Here is a 14,661-nt window from a genome sequence, read left to right on the forward strand (position 1 = left end):
ATCCTCTGCTTCCCATTTTTTGCCACTTTCCATGCACTCTCAAACACCATTGGACCAATATTTGCCATATATCGTGTGTATTATCTGATTTTATTTATTTTTTTATTTGAATCTTGTTTGTTTATTTGTGTTTCTGGATTCTTTTGGTTGAATTGATAGTTCAATGAAATTATTAGTAGGTTGAAAAATCTTTTGATTATCTTGGCATGGTATGGTTGTCCTCTTAATACTTACAACTCTACTGTTTTTAATTGAGGTATAGTAAAACTTTTTTATAGTCATATTGTTAGAATCAAGTTAATTTTATAACTATGAAGAAATTATGATTTAGAGGAGGTATAATTAACAATTTTATTATTTAACATATTCATTCAATCCTCAATCAATCAAAAACAAATTTTTTTTTTTTTTTGAAAGAAAACTTCTTTGACATTCTATTTGGTTTATTTATTAGTTTGTAGAATACAAATCTAAAACAGAGAGTAATTTATTATCATATTATAGTCTATGAGTGAAATTACTTTAAGGAAGAAACAAAATCTATATGAAGGAGATTTATGTAATTCTAAATCTTTTATATGTATTATAATTATAATTATTATTATTATTTTTTGGACCGGCATCTTTTATATATATGATATACGTTTTGAGGCTCCCTCAGTTCCCATTTGGCTTTCCATATTATCTTCCTGTCTTCTCTTGTATGGTCCTACTGTTTCCTTTATGATAAAGTTCAAAGAAAATTGGAATAAAAATATTAAAGCAAAATAAAGAATAAATTTAATTTAGATTTTTTTTTAATTTTACCATAAATTGATTGGTAACTATAAAAATTAATTGAAAAAATTACAGATGAATTTTAAATATAATTTTTTATAAATATAGGTCTAAAAATGAAAAGATTTTAAATAAAATTTTCCCTAAAATAAATGAAATAAAAAAGACAAAACAGAGACCAATGTTTGAAACTCCACCTGTTGAGCTATTCCAAATCGTTAACCAAAAAGACACGAGTCAAGGATTAAAATGCAAGTCAATTTGCTTTCTTTTCTAACTTTAATTACTATTTATTATCAAATAATACTTCTGCTCGGTAAAATTAATTCAATTGATAAGTTATTAATATTTACAAATCATAAGTTTAAAACTTCAAAATAAAAAAGAAAAATTATTATAAATAATTACAATATATGTGCTTAAAAATTCCATTAGAAATAATAACTAATGCAGTAAAATAAGGTTGCAAGTAGTGTTTTTACCATTAATTATCATTTAAAATAGGCCAATTATCAATGACCAATCTATTTATATATTATTTAAGGGTAAGTGGCACAATTAATTTTTGAACTATACTCATGTTTGTAGTTTAATTCTTGAACCTTTCTTTTTATGGCATTTTAGTCTTTAAACTTATTAGAACTGTGGTTCTTAAACTAATTCTCAATCTAATTTTTTACAGTTTTGCGACATGTAGTGCATTTACGGTAACAATGTTGATCCTAAAATTATTTTTTAATCTAATTTTTTAACATATTTAAGATATGCAATACACTTGTACTAAAAACCGACAAAATTAGAAAAGTAAACAACCCTACAGGATCTTTGCATTTTGCATCAAAATACACTGAACATTTCAAAACTACTAAAAATGGATAAATAAAAAATAAATAGTTTAGCGACCATAATGTATCAAAAACTAAAGTTTAAAGACTAAAGTAATAAAATAAAAAGTTCAAAGACTAAAGTGCAACTATAGATATAGTTTAGGAACTAACTGCGCCAGTTACTATTATTTCACGGTGAAAAATCTATTTGCATGCTCAATGAGTTATTCAATAATAATTTTGGTAACTAGGGGTTAAAATTAAATATTAATTACCAATTAGGATGTCACCTACTACATCATCAGCAATGAATAACGATTAATAATTTTGGTAACTAGGGGTTAAAATTAAATATTAATTACCAATTAGCATGTCACCGGCTACATCATCAGCAATGATGATAGTAATACTTAATTTTTGTTTAATCACATAGTAATACTCAATTAATTATGTATAAAAATTTGCCCCAAAAAAAAAAAAAACTTGTATAAAAATTTACTTGACGTGTGGCATACTTTTAATCACATAATTCATAATTAAGGCATAATTAATTAAACAACAAATAACAATTTATTATGAATCTTGTTATTTATCATCGTTAGTGAATATTATCAGGTTGTATGATCAATTTTAATTGAGATATTTAATTTTATATTTTTTATATTAAATTTCTAAAATAAATCCTTTAAATATTATTATTTAAATAGTGATCATTCATTAATCATAATAAATAATTTTTTTTTTTATTATTATAAGTGAAATGTGGGGGTGGAGTATATCACATGCCAGCCTAGCTAGCAGCCTAAAAATCTTCAATTTCCATCCCTTTAGAGCTTGTGGGCCATGATTTAATATGCATACATATATCTTTATTTTTGTTGTATCTTAATGATGTAGGTTCCATGTATCAAAATATTTGATCAAAAATTTTTAATAAATATCATGTTGTACATTGAATATACAGAACTTCATTTATTTCTTGGAGTCATCCCCACATTTAACGGATTGTTATTGTTGTCTCAACACAGGTATATTTGTGAGTTATTGGAACGACATAGACTGGATGGTATAAAGGATTCTGTTGCATCTATATCCACTACAGAATGCTACTCTTATCCGGTGGTTCTCCCTTTGTTAATGCTACTGAATATAAGGTCATTAGCTCCCTTCAATATTTGTCCCATCACACATCTGGACATTGGGTTTGCAGTCAACATATCAGCCCAGTATATGCACGTACGTATGCAAACCCATTGGTCTGCTGCTAAAAGGTTGCTTCGTTATCTGAAACACACATTCTACTGTGGCCCTCATCTATCCAAATGGCCACCATTTCAGCTAACAGCTCTTTCGGACTCTAATTGAGTTGTTGACAGAGATCACTATAACTCAGTGTTCGGCTTTTGTTTTATTTCTTGGTTGCCATCCCATTTGATAGTGCTCCAAGAAGCAATAGTTTTTTGCTGGCTCCTCAACTGAAGCAGAATATAGGACGGTTGACTCAACCAGTGCTGAACTTTCTTGGGTTGTGCACTCACTACATGAACTCGGCATCAAACTACCGACTTGTCCCACTATTTTCTGTGAGAACTTGAGCACCACCTACATATGTGCCAACCCTGTTTTCCACTCACGTATGAAACATTTGGGTAATGACTTTCAATTTGTGTGTGATCAAGTTGCTGTTGACTCTCTTCGTGTAGCTCATATTTCCACTCGCCATCAGCTCATGGACATTCTTACCAAACCACTCTAACAAAGCCAGGTTTCTATTTCTTCGATAAAAGATTGATGTTTCTGACAGAACCACCATCTTATAGAGGCATATATGGAAAGAAAAATCTTCACCGTAGACCTCTTGTTCAAGATCTATACATTCCATTCACTTATTATTTTGTACAACTGTTTTAACTTAATTCTTGTAATTATTTTCTTTAGTTTTCTCCTTTCCTTATCTGTACAATGTCTTGCAACAATGTATATTTGTAATTTTCACTCTAAACAATATATAACAATTATTCTCTCAAAACCTCTTTAAGGAGAAGGACAAAAAGAAGAACCACAAGAATGAAGAAGATCAGGACAATAGTGACGAAGAAGTAATTTCTTGGAAGATTGAAATAGAAGAAAACATCAATGGATCAGAGGTTGAAGAGGAGGAAGAGAAGCATGATGACGAGGTGACGGATTGTAAGGAGAAGAAAGGAAAAGACAAAAAGGAGAAGGCTGATAAGAAAAAAAAGGAAACTTGAAGGACAAGAAAAAAGCAAGGATCTTGGGAAGCTAAAACAGAAATTAGAGAAGATTGATGCAAAGATTGAAGATCTCCTTGAGAAAAAGGCCGACATCTTGAGGCAGATAAAAGGAGCTGAAGACCCAAGTTGAGATGTTGAGAAGTCCACACGAAAAAGACGCATCAAAACTCAGATTAAGAAGCTGAAGATGCACATTCTGGTGTTGCTCAGTAGCCCACAGTTTTAGCAGTGTCTGCAAACTAATATGGTATAGTAATGCCGAAAGATGCTTTTGAGTTCACCTCCAATACAGTAATTTTGTGTTGTGCTATAGAACAATATACTGTATTTGAATAAATTATCTCTTTACTTCTAATGGATAAAACTAATCTACAAGCAGTTTGGTTTCTCTTGTTTTATACTACCAGCATCATTTTCTCTGCCAATTTCATGTTTCGTTCAGTCATAGAATACTTTCATGTTTTTGGCTCTTCAAAGGTAATTGCTTTGCAGGCTACTGTGAGTTGGAAATTTTCTGGATGTATCAAATTTTTGTTGGATATTAAGCTTCTTCATCTTGTTTTGAGTTAAATATTGTCCACGGCATCCGAAACTTCCTGCTTCTCCCACTGAGCTTAGCATTTTAATATGATACTTTCCAAGGAAATGAACGACTAACTATACTGTTTTGGTGCTTGAATTAAGAAAGATTAAACTGCTGCAGATACTTGGTTTGTTGAACAATGATTTGTTTTTATACGTCACAGGAAACTTGAGTGTAACCTATTATATCGTATCAAGTTGGCAGAAAGGTGCAGAGGCAAGTCTAGCGCCCTGTTTGGCAGGGTTTTTAAAACGCTGCATATGGTTTTTTTTCAAGGTTCAAAAAGAACTTCTAGTAGTGTTCGGACAATTTTTATATTCGAGCAAGAAGTTTTAGCTAAAGATAGTGAGATATATCATTTTCATAAAACTCTCTAGAGACAATTGAGGATGCATTGTCTAGAAGTAAAAGGCACAGAGAGAGAGAGAGACCTTTAGTAGTGTTTTAGGCCAAAGGCAGTGAAAGTTGTTTTAAATCTCGAATATAAAATTCACAAGCACTTATTTCAAACCTTAAATATGCTTCCCACCCGCCGACCCCCCCCCCCCCCCCCCCCCCAACATATATATATATATATATATATATATATTTCCCCTTCTGGTGCTGAAAAGTACGAGTTATCTCAAAAGGGCTCAAGTATTGAAGAAATAGGATGTTATTATTTTCTGTTGTTCAAAATGTATGAGTTTGTTTCATTCATTGGAGATCTCTTTTTCTTTTCCTTTTCTGTTTTTTATTTTTTTTTTTTTATTTATTTTTTTTTTTGCTTTTGGTTTTTAGTTTTTATATTATGAGGAATCTCACTGGTTATGAGAATTTATAATTGACATGGCAACATATAACTGGTTATAAATAAAGAAATTCAGTATTTTGTGCTGTCATGACTTGTCATGTGAAGCAGTGCTCTAAAAATGGATGCTCTGGCTCTGCCATATGGATACAAATATTGAATTCAAAATGTGACTAATATTTTTTTATTCATATCAATATATAATAAAACATAACAACAAATAATTTTTATTCTTACTGTTATCTAATAAAACATAATAACAATCTTGTCTCTCAGGAGACACAGATCCAACAGTTGACTTTTCTTTTTCTATTGCCTGATCCAGATGCAGCCCTGCAAAGGCCATCTTAATCAGGAAAGAACAAAAAATAAAGGGGGAAAAAAAAATACTAATTTTCTATGTGATACGTTAATTGGTCTTGGTAGGTTTGGTAGTGAGGCCAAAACCAAATGGGAAGAGAGGATCATAATGTTTATCTCCAACATTCATAGGGAGTTGGTCAACAGTCTTGAACCAAGTCCGGGACAGCTTTCCAGTGAAGCCGTAATTACCAAACAAAACATCAGCAACACCTTTGCCTTCAGTTCCAGGAAGCCATGCAGCAACAAGAGCATCTATTGATGGAAGATAAGGTTGAATCACAACAGGACGACCAGAGATTATGACAACAACACATTTCACATTTCCACAAACATTTGTAATGGTGCTCGGACCAGGCTCTGGAATTGTCAAATTCAAGCTGTCACCTTGTGTCTCCGCATATGGATGCTCTCCTACTACAACAATGGCGTAGGAGAAATCATTAGACTTGACAAATTTAGCATCAGGGTTCTCTTTATAGACCACTTGAGTTTTTGGATCAACTGTATCTTTTATGGCGGTGAGGATTGTAGTACCTGTCCATGAGAAAGGTGTTCATGTAAAACTTTAGTTGATATAAATGATAGGATTAAATTTTGGCAAAATAAACTTCCTTTTACTGTATTACTAGTCAGCAAATATCAAATGTCTTCGAAATAATGAGTTTGAGAGCTTGAATATATATACCCTTTGTGATATTGTTGCCACTGAGTCCCTGCCATTCAATTGTCCACCCGCCGCACTGATAACCAAGATTGTCTGCATGACTACCAGCAACTAGAATTTTTGATGCCTTCTTGGGAAGGGGTAGCAATGGCTTGTCTGCAGATTCTCCATTTTTCAGCAGCACTAGTGATTTCCTTACAGCTTCCCTTGCCAACTCCCTATGTTCCTATTAAGATCATTGTTGCCACAAGAACAGATTTAACAATCTATACTTGTCATGTAAAACTGGTCTTTGAAATTTCTGATAACTAACCTGACTGCCAAGCTGATCAACCAGGCTGTGATCGGCCAATGGTTTCTCGAACAGACCCATTACAAACTTAACCCGCAAAATTCTCTTCACTGCATCATCTATTCTGCTTATGGGAATAACATTATTTTTTACCAGGGAGGTTAAACCGTCAATGAATTCTTCATACTTGAATGGGACCATGATCTGTAACATGTCCATTAAGAAGGGTAAGAACAAAAAGTAGAGTCACAAATTTGGAGCAAAATCAAAGGACTTGCCATGTCAATGCCTGCAGTGATTCCTGCTATTATGGAATATGTGTAGTTAGCATGAGGTGGAGATGTAATCCTGTCAATACCCTCCCAATCTGAGATGACAAAACCCTGGAAACAATATAAGGTATTATCAAATTTCCTCGGTTTATGTCAAGACAGAATTCCATGTAAGCATTAGAGAACGAGACAAATTTACCCTAAAACGAAGAGAGTTTTTGAGGAAATTGGTGATAAGATCATAGTTTGCATGCATCTTCTTTCCATTCCAGCTCGAGTACGAGACCATAATGGTAGCTACACCCTTAATGATCGAGTTGTAGTAGGCTGGCATGTGAATGCTGAGCAAACCATGTCTGTTTATTACAGTGTTGTTCTCATTGATGCCATTAGTTGTTCCACCATCTCCTACATAATGCTTTGCACAAGCAGCAACCTTTTTGCTATTCATAGAAATGCCGAAATAGCAAGTTTTTACAAGACATTTCATTAAAGTTATACCAAAAAGCTAATTGAAAAAAATGAGTTTATGATTATCTATTGCAGAGGAGAAAATGAAAAGAAAGTAATCCTATGAATACTAACTATACTGTGCTTGATGGTGGAGATTACAAAAGCACTTCTATCGTTAAGTCAAACTTCAAATTATGAAGTCACAATTGGACCTATGCTTTCTTCCAAATCATCATCCTCCAAAAAGAAAAAGGGCAAAAAAAAAAAAAAAAAAAAAGTAATGAGGAAGGAGGAAAAATAGTTCATAAAAGGCTGTAACCATCAAATAAGGAATGTATGATCGCAAAGCCCACTAACGCACTTGGCCATTTGTTGCTTTTGTCCTTTTTATCTTTCTCTCCACTCAAAAGCATAAGTGGCTGTTATTTTCACAAGACATTCATAGCTAGGACCAAAAAAGTATGGCAGACATTGTAAAGCGCCTTCATTTCAAATACTCACCATGAATCAAAATTCAACGTTTACTTTTAGCATATTTTCCATTTTTTGTTTTTTTTATCATTCCAATTAAGTAGATAAAAACTGGATATAAATATCTAAATTTAAAGATCAAAATACATACTCTCCTGCAACAGAAGGAACACCTTTGTGAGAGTTAGCAGGTATATCCCCTTGTAATCCTGGTATAATCTCAGTCATTGCTTGAACAATCTTGGGATCTTCACTGTAGCTTTCGTAACAGCGGCCCCATCTTGGATCTCTACAGACCTGTACAGACATAACAAGTTAATTAAACAAATTGCAACTTAAATTATTTGACAGTTTCGACACTAATGATCCCTGCTTGCATTAAACAGTGTTACCGCTATGCAAGGCGCAAAAACATATGGAATGCCTGTAGCCCTAACTTCAAGTGCTGTCGCAGCTCCAATCTTCTTAACAAGTTCAGGATCCCTGATTCAAGGAAACTTTGTCACAAATACTGTTGTCATGGAAATTTTAATTATATTCTCAATCTTCAATTTTTTTTTTTTTTTTTTTGAAATTCCATACAACATATTAATAACTTAGATGTACTAAAACACAATGACATACAGATGCATATCAGCATGATTCATCCTTTTGTTATTTAAACTGACCAAAAAGGATCTTAACTTGTTCCAGAGAAGTTGCTAATTCTCATCATGAAAAATAGTAGCATGTACTTGCCTGGTAGCACCGAGCCCGACATTGTGAGGAAAGATCGTTGCTTTGTACACATTGTTGTGGCCATGAACAGCATCAATTCCATAAATCATTGGAATTCCGAGTCGGGTTGATAAAGAACCCTTTTGAAAGTCGTTCACCATATCAATCCAAGTCTCTGGTGATGCCTGTTTAGCTGGAACACTACCACCCCCACTCAATACACTACCTGCACAAGACAGACTTGTTTATCATTCACCGAAAAAATGCAGTTCACTTATATTTGCTATATCAAAAGATCAGAATAATGGTAATGATTTATTTATTACCAATAAAATATTTCTTCAACACCTCAGATGAAGCAACTGTACGGTCAATCTGCACCATTTGGCCGATCTTTTCCTCCAAAGTCATCCGCTTCAATAGATCATTTATTCGAGCATTTAATGGCTGTTTTGGGTCTTTGTATTTGGTGTATTCTGCATCACACATTGCCCCCAAGCAACTCAAGAGTAAAAGCCCCATCAACAAGTGGGGAATTCTTGCCATTCTTTTTGACCCCAGATTTGTCACTCTATACACAATCATCAAAATCAAAATACCAGTTAGAAACCCAGTTCAGGACCTGAGAATGATTACATATGATCAGTAATACCAGAATTTAAAAAAAAAAAAAAACTCAATAACTGAGCAAAATTGTAAAAGTGCCTATATAACTCTCAGAGATAAGTATAATATAGATTTAAGTCACAGAAAATATAACGTTAATGGGATAAGAAAATTCAAGGAAAAGAGCTACAGAAAAATTAAAAAGCACAATCTGAATAGTTTAAGCTTGAAGGAAAGAATAAACCAGCTATATAATGATTCTCAAGTGTTCAAATACCAAATGCAAAAGTTAAATAGCTGGATAAAAAAACAATAATAATAATGAAAAAAAGAACTAGAAAAACAGGAAAATAAATGCCCAAAGAAACGAATCAAACTGTCCTTGTATTACAATAAAAGAACCAGAGTTCCCATTTCTCAACTGGAAAAGTCACACTGCCCAGAGACGAAACATGACAATTACATATTTGGGCTTCATGACAATTACATTTTTCTACTACCATGATTTGGTGGAAGAATTCATTCCTCTGGTCCCAACCAATCCAAGGTTCAAACTAAAAACATGTTTTCCCAGCATTTCTCAGTGAACAAACAGAGCAATGAAGAACTAAGCAGTACAAACAAAAACAAGTAACAGAAAATGAGAGCATTGACAGCTTACCCAGAAAACAAAAAAAAAAAAAAAATTCAGCCGACAACCAAAATGCAATGGCTGACTGCTTGATATGGGAGATAATCTTCTACAGGAAGGTGCAGTCCCACTTGGAAGATGGACAAGATAGACGTGTTGAATTTATAGAAACTTGGTTGATTGGGCTGCAATCCTCTGCTTCCCATTTTCGGCTACTCTCCATGCATTCTCAAACACCATTGGACCTATATTTGCCGTATGTCAAGCGTATGATTTTATTTATTTATTTATTTGGAATTTATTTGTTTATTTGTGTTTCTAGATGCTTTTAGATAAATGAAGAGTTCAATGAAATTATTGAAAGGTTGAAATATCTTTTTGATTATCTAGGCATGGTATGGTTGTCCTCTTAGTCTAAGACTTATATCTCTCCTATCTTTTAGTTGTGATATTAGCATCATAACTCAAAATTTCAAACTTCAACTCCTCAATTTAATATGTATTCTAAATTAAAAAATGAATATAAAAACCATAAATTTGTCCCCACTAAGTTGTAGCAACATTTATGGAATTTCAATTTTTTTCTTTTTTTTTTCTTTTTTTTGAAAGAAAACTTCTATTTACATTCTATTTGGTTTATATGTTAGTTTGTAGAATAAAAATCTAAAACAGAGAGCAATTTGTTATCATGTTATCTTATAGTCTATGAGTGGAATTACTTTAAGAAAAAAAAAAGAAAAAAAAAATGGCATATTGAGGAGATTTATAATTCTAATTTTTTTTTTTTAATATGTATTCTTATTCTTCTTCTTCTTATTATTATTATTATTATTATTTTGGACCGACATCTTTTATGTACATAATATGAGTTTTGATTCTCCTTCAGTTCCCATTTAGCTTTCCATATATATTATCTTTATCTTCCTGTCTTCTCTTGTATGTTCGTTCTGTTTCCTTCAGAAGACAAGTCAAAGACAATTGGCGTAAAAATATGAAAATAAAATAAACGATAAAAAAGACAAAACCGGGACCAATATTTCGAAGTCCACATGTTGTGCTATTCCAAATCGTTTACCAACAAGATACGGGTCAAGGATTAAAATGCACGTCAATTTGCTTTCCCTTTCGTAAAAATAACAATTATTGCTGTAAAATGCATAAATCTATCAAAACTTCTAACAAGTTAAACTTATACGTTAAGGTTGCAAGTATACCATGAGTAAAAATTTAAAATAAACCAATTATGGATGATCAATCATCAATATATTTATATATTAATTTAAATTGCTATTAATGGTGAATAATCTATTTGCATGCTCAATGAGCTATTCAAACTCGCAAAAATTTTGATAGCTAAGGGTTAAAATTGAATATCAATCATTAATTACCATGTCAGCTGCCACATCATCGATCAACGATAATAATACTTATACTCTATGTATGTACAAAATGTTGGTTTAAAAAAAAAAAAAAAAAAAACTGGGTAAAAGTCACCTGACGTGAAGCATACTTAAATCACATAATTCATAATGAATGCATAATTAATTTAAGGACAAATAATAATTTATTAAACGTGAAACCTGGGGAAATGGAGTAATCCATGTGCCAGCCTAGCTTTAGCAGCCTCAGCAACATCCACTAACAATCATCAATCTCATCCCTTAATAGTTTGTGGGCCATGAATAAATATATATATACATTTATCTTCAATTTGGATATATTTTAATAGATGACGTGTAAGATTCACTGTACTTTATTGAATTTAACTATTTTTAAATTTTTATATATAATCTTTATCAATAAATATTTGGTTTTGAGCACCAATGCTACTCAATTATTAACTTTTATATTTTGGATCTTTGATTTTGTTCTTTTTTTTTTTTTTTTTTGGGGTATTTTCAATCTTAAACTTTGAAAGTTTTGTGTTTTGATTTTTTATTCATTTTTTAACAATTTTGAGACATATAACATATTCATTACAATAACAAAATAATCAAGGTACAAAATCAAACCATCTTATAAGATCCTTTCATATTGTGTCAAGTGCACTGCAAAACTAATAAAAATAAATAAGAAAAATGGTTAAATAATCAAAGAAAAAAACTTGGAAGTTTAAAAACCATTATACTTTTTTTAAAACAAAATGGGATTAAAGTGCAAAAAACTTAATGATTAAGGAGCACAGGTGCTAACAAGTTTATATATATATATATGCATACGAAGAAAACCTAATAACAATATTTGTATAACACCCATATGTTTAAAAGTCTTATTAGTTGTTATCATTGATGATAATCATTATTTTATATAATAAATTTCAATTATAGATATAGTTATTTTTATTTTTTGTGTTGTTTATCATTAATTAAGCATAGTTTTAAATTGATTATATTTATTAAAATATTTTTGTTATACTATATTTTTATTTAAAAAATTAATTTTATGCTTAAGTTTAATGTGTTAAAGGATTGTGTTATGGGTTCATGATAATTTTATGAATGTATTTATATTTTACATATTTGTACATGAAAGTTTAACAATTTGGATTCAAATGAAGGAATTTTGACATAAATACGACAACATACAAACAAAATATGATATCATACTTTGCCCCTTCTTTTTTTTTTTTTTTTTTTTTTTTGGGTCTTCCTCTCTCTCACTCTCTACAAATATATGTAAGTTAACCTTGGATAATCATTAACCCAAAAAAAAAAAAAAAAAAAAAAAGTTAACCTAGGATATATTTATTCTAGGACTATCTTATTTTAATTTTATAAATAAGTTTAATGTGTTAAAGAATCATGTTATAGGTTACACAATAATTAAGTGAACGTATTTTCTTTTTTATATATTCAAATATGAAAGTTTAATAAATTGTATTTAAATGAAGAAATTTGACACACCAATAATACTAAATTTATCAAAATATTTATCAAATTTATTTATCAAATAATATAACAATGATATAATAGTATTTAATTAATTTATTATTTTTTATTTACGTATTCGTTTAAAAGTTCTTCTTTTATATTTAAAATATATAAATATTATTTTCTTTTCTTATATTTAAAATATATAAATATTATTTAACATATATTATTTGGTAAATAAATTTAATAAATATTTTAATATCTATAGTATTGCTTTTTTATATTTAATAAATATTTTTATTTACCCCCCTCCCTCCACAAATGTATTTAAGTTAACCTAAGGTAATCATAAAAAAATAGTTAACCTTAGGATGTATTTACCCTAGGACTATCTTATTTTAATTTGGTAACTATTCGATTTGCGGGCCATTTATATTTAATCATATATCTCATTCCTTTAAAAAATAAATAAATAAATAACTATGTATCTTAATTTTTTTTTGTTTCTTCAAAAAAAAAAACATTAAATAATGAGTGGCTGCTGCATATAAATTGCTGCCATAATAATGAGTGGCGGCAACATATAGACATAAAAAAAATTAAGTATTTTGTTTCTTTTTTTTAGTTTTAATTTTGTTAAGACCGATAATAGATCATAATATTATTATTATAAAACGGAGATTGAGTTGACTCGGAGAAATTAATCAAGTTCAAATTAATTATGCATATATTTATAGACCTATGTATAAATTAATATTATGGAAAGCTAATTAATATTTAGAATAAATTCACTACTTTCGTGCAGCATTTCATGGCTTCATACACGGTCCACATGGCAAACTTCAACCTTTAATTGAAACGTAACTTTCATTTATTCATGCAAGAACTACTTGCACGTGGTTCTCAAACTATAATTTTGACTCAACATTTCCTCATATATATATATATATATATATATATCATGGTTTTAAATATATAAAATTTCTGTTGAAAGTTTTGTGAAATTTTTACTTTTTCAAATGGTTGAAAAAAAATTTAGATTTTAAATACAAATAAATATAATTTCAATAATATACACTGAAATTTCAATCCAAACTTTTATGAAAATTTCCATTAAAATATTCACAATCAAATCTTCAATAAATTAGTTAAAAAATTTATAATATCCATTAAAATTTTGAAAATTTCCAAATAAATTTCTGAAATTTCTATGAAAATTTTGAAAATATCTATGAAATTTAAAAGAAAAATTATAAAAAATTCATAAATATTATTAATGTTTAATAAATTATTTTATCAAATTAATTTTAGTGATATTTTTTTTAACCTTTTAAATATTTAATGATATAAATAAAACGGAGTAAATTAAATTGAATAACCTTGATAGGTTTTATTTATTGATACTATACATTTTATATAAGATGGAATCATTAAAATCCTATAATTACAAGTTAATAGTTGATTATATAAGAATGGAAAATAATAACATAAAATAGTACGAAAATACAATATTATGTAGAATTGGTATTGATAGTAATTAAATTAGTAACATTAAGCAAATAAAAATAAAACGATGATAGAATATATTATACTAAACATCAAGAGCAACTACATTTAATATATTTTTATGGTTAACATATTAATAATTTCATGAAATTATCAAAAAGATATATCTTGTAGTAATTACTTTTTCATTTTAGATCTCAAAATAAGAATGAAAAAAAGACCAACAATTTTCAATCACTTAAGAATTCTACAAGTATTGATATATATTTATGAAATATAATGTAATCATAATAATTATTTTATCTTAATTAATAAACAACTTTTATCAAATATATGCTTTCTTGAATGTGTTTATTAATAATAATTTATTGATACTCATTACCACTTACTATAAATTAAATTGATTAAAAAATATATAATATTTATTCAATATTTTTATAATTTTTATAATTAATTTGCTATTTGATTGATCAAATAAGCTAATTCTAGAGTTTCAACAAAAATTTTTATTTTTAGAATAAATTTCTAGTATTCTTTTATAAATTTTTATCGGTATTCAATACTTTCTGATATTTACATGAAAA

The 14,661-nt window shown here is 29.5% G+C and overlaps 1 protein-coding gene across 2 annotated transcripts; it reads right to left on the reverse strand.

Moving 5' to 3' along the window:
* Positions 1 to 5,388: 5,388 nt before the first annotated feature.
* On the reverse strand, positions 5,389 to 9,883 carry LOC112489059 (uncharacterized). 2 transcript variants are annotated; one of them, XM_048477936.2, is made up of 10 exons: positions 9,732 to 9,883; positions 8,791 to 9,035; positions 8,486 to 8,690; positions 8,140 to 8,230; positions 7,899 to 8,044; positions 7,023 to 7,266; positions 6,830 to 6,934; positions 6,573 to 6,755; positions 6,281 to 6,485; positions 5,389 to 6,129 (listed from the first exon to the last, which is right to left on the reverse strand). In XM_048477936.2, exons 2-10 carry the CDS (start codon positions 9,008 to 9,010, stop codon positions 5,642 to 5,644), a joined length of 1,887 nt encoding a protein of 628 aa, XP_048333893.1. In that variant the 5' UTR covers positions 9,011 to 9,035; positions 9,732 to 9,883; the 3' UTR covers positions 5,389 to 5,641. The 2 variants fall into 2 exon arrangements, with proteins under 2 accessions (XP_048333893.1, XP_048333894.1); XM_048477937.2 differs by lacking the exon at positions 9,732 to 9,883 and adding an exon at positions 9,558 to 9,709.
* Positions 9,884 to 14,661: the final 4,778 nt, after the last annotated feature.

The sequence above is a fragment of the Ziziphus jujuba genome, chromosome 3 (genome assembly GCF_031755915.1).
Source record: "Ziziphus jujuba cultivar Dongzao chromosome 3, ASM3175591v1".
Lineage (NCBI taxonomy): Eukaryota > Viridiplantae > Streptophyta > Magnoliopsida > Rosales > Rhamnaceae > Ziziphus > Ziziphus jujuba.

Excerpts from the sequence above, each read along its gene's own strand:
- LOC112489059 (XM_048477936.2), bottom strand. The coding sequence starts at position 9,010 with ATGGCAAGAATTCCCCACTTGTTGATGGGGCTTTTACTCTTGAGTTGC. Across the intron at positions 6,935-7,022 it reads AAAACTCTCTTCGTTTTAGG|GGTTTTGTCATCTCAGATTG; the intron begins GTAAATTTGTCT and ends TATTGTTTCCAG. Across the intron at positions 6,756-6,829 it reads TCACTGCAGGCATTGACATG|ATCATGGTCCCATTCAAGTA; the intron begins GCAAGTCCTTTG and ends GACATGTTACAG.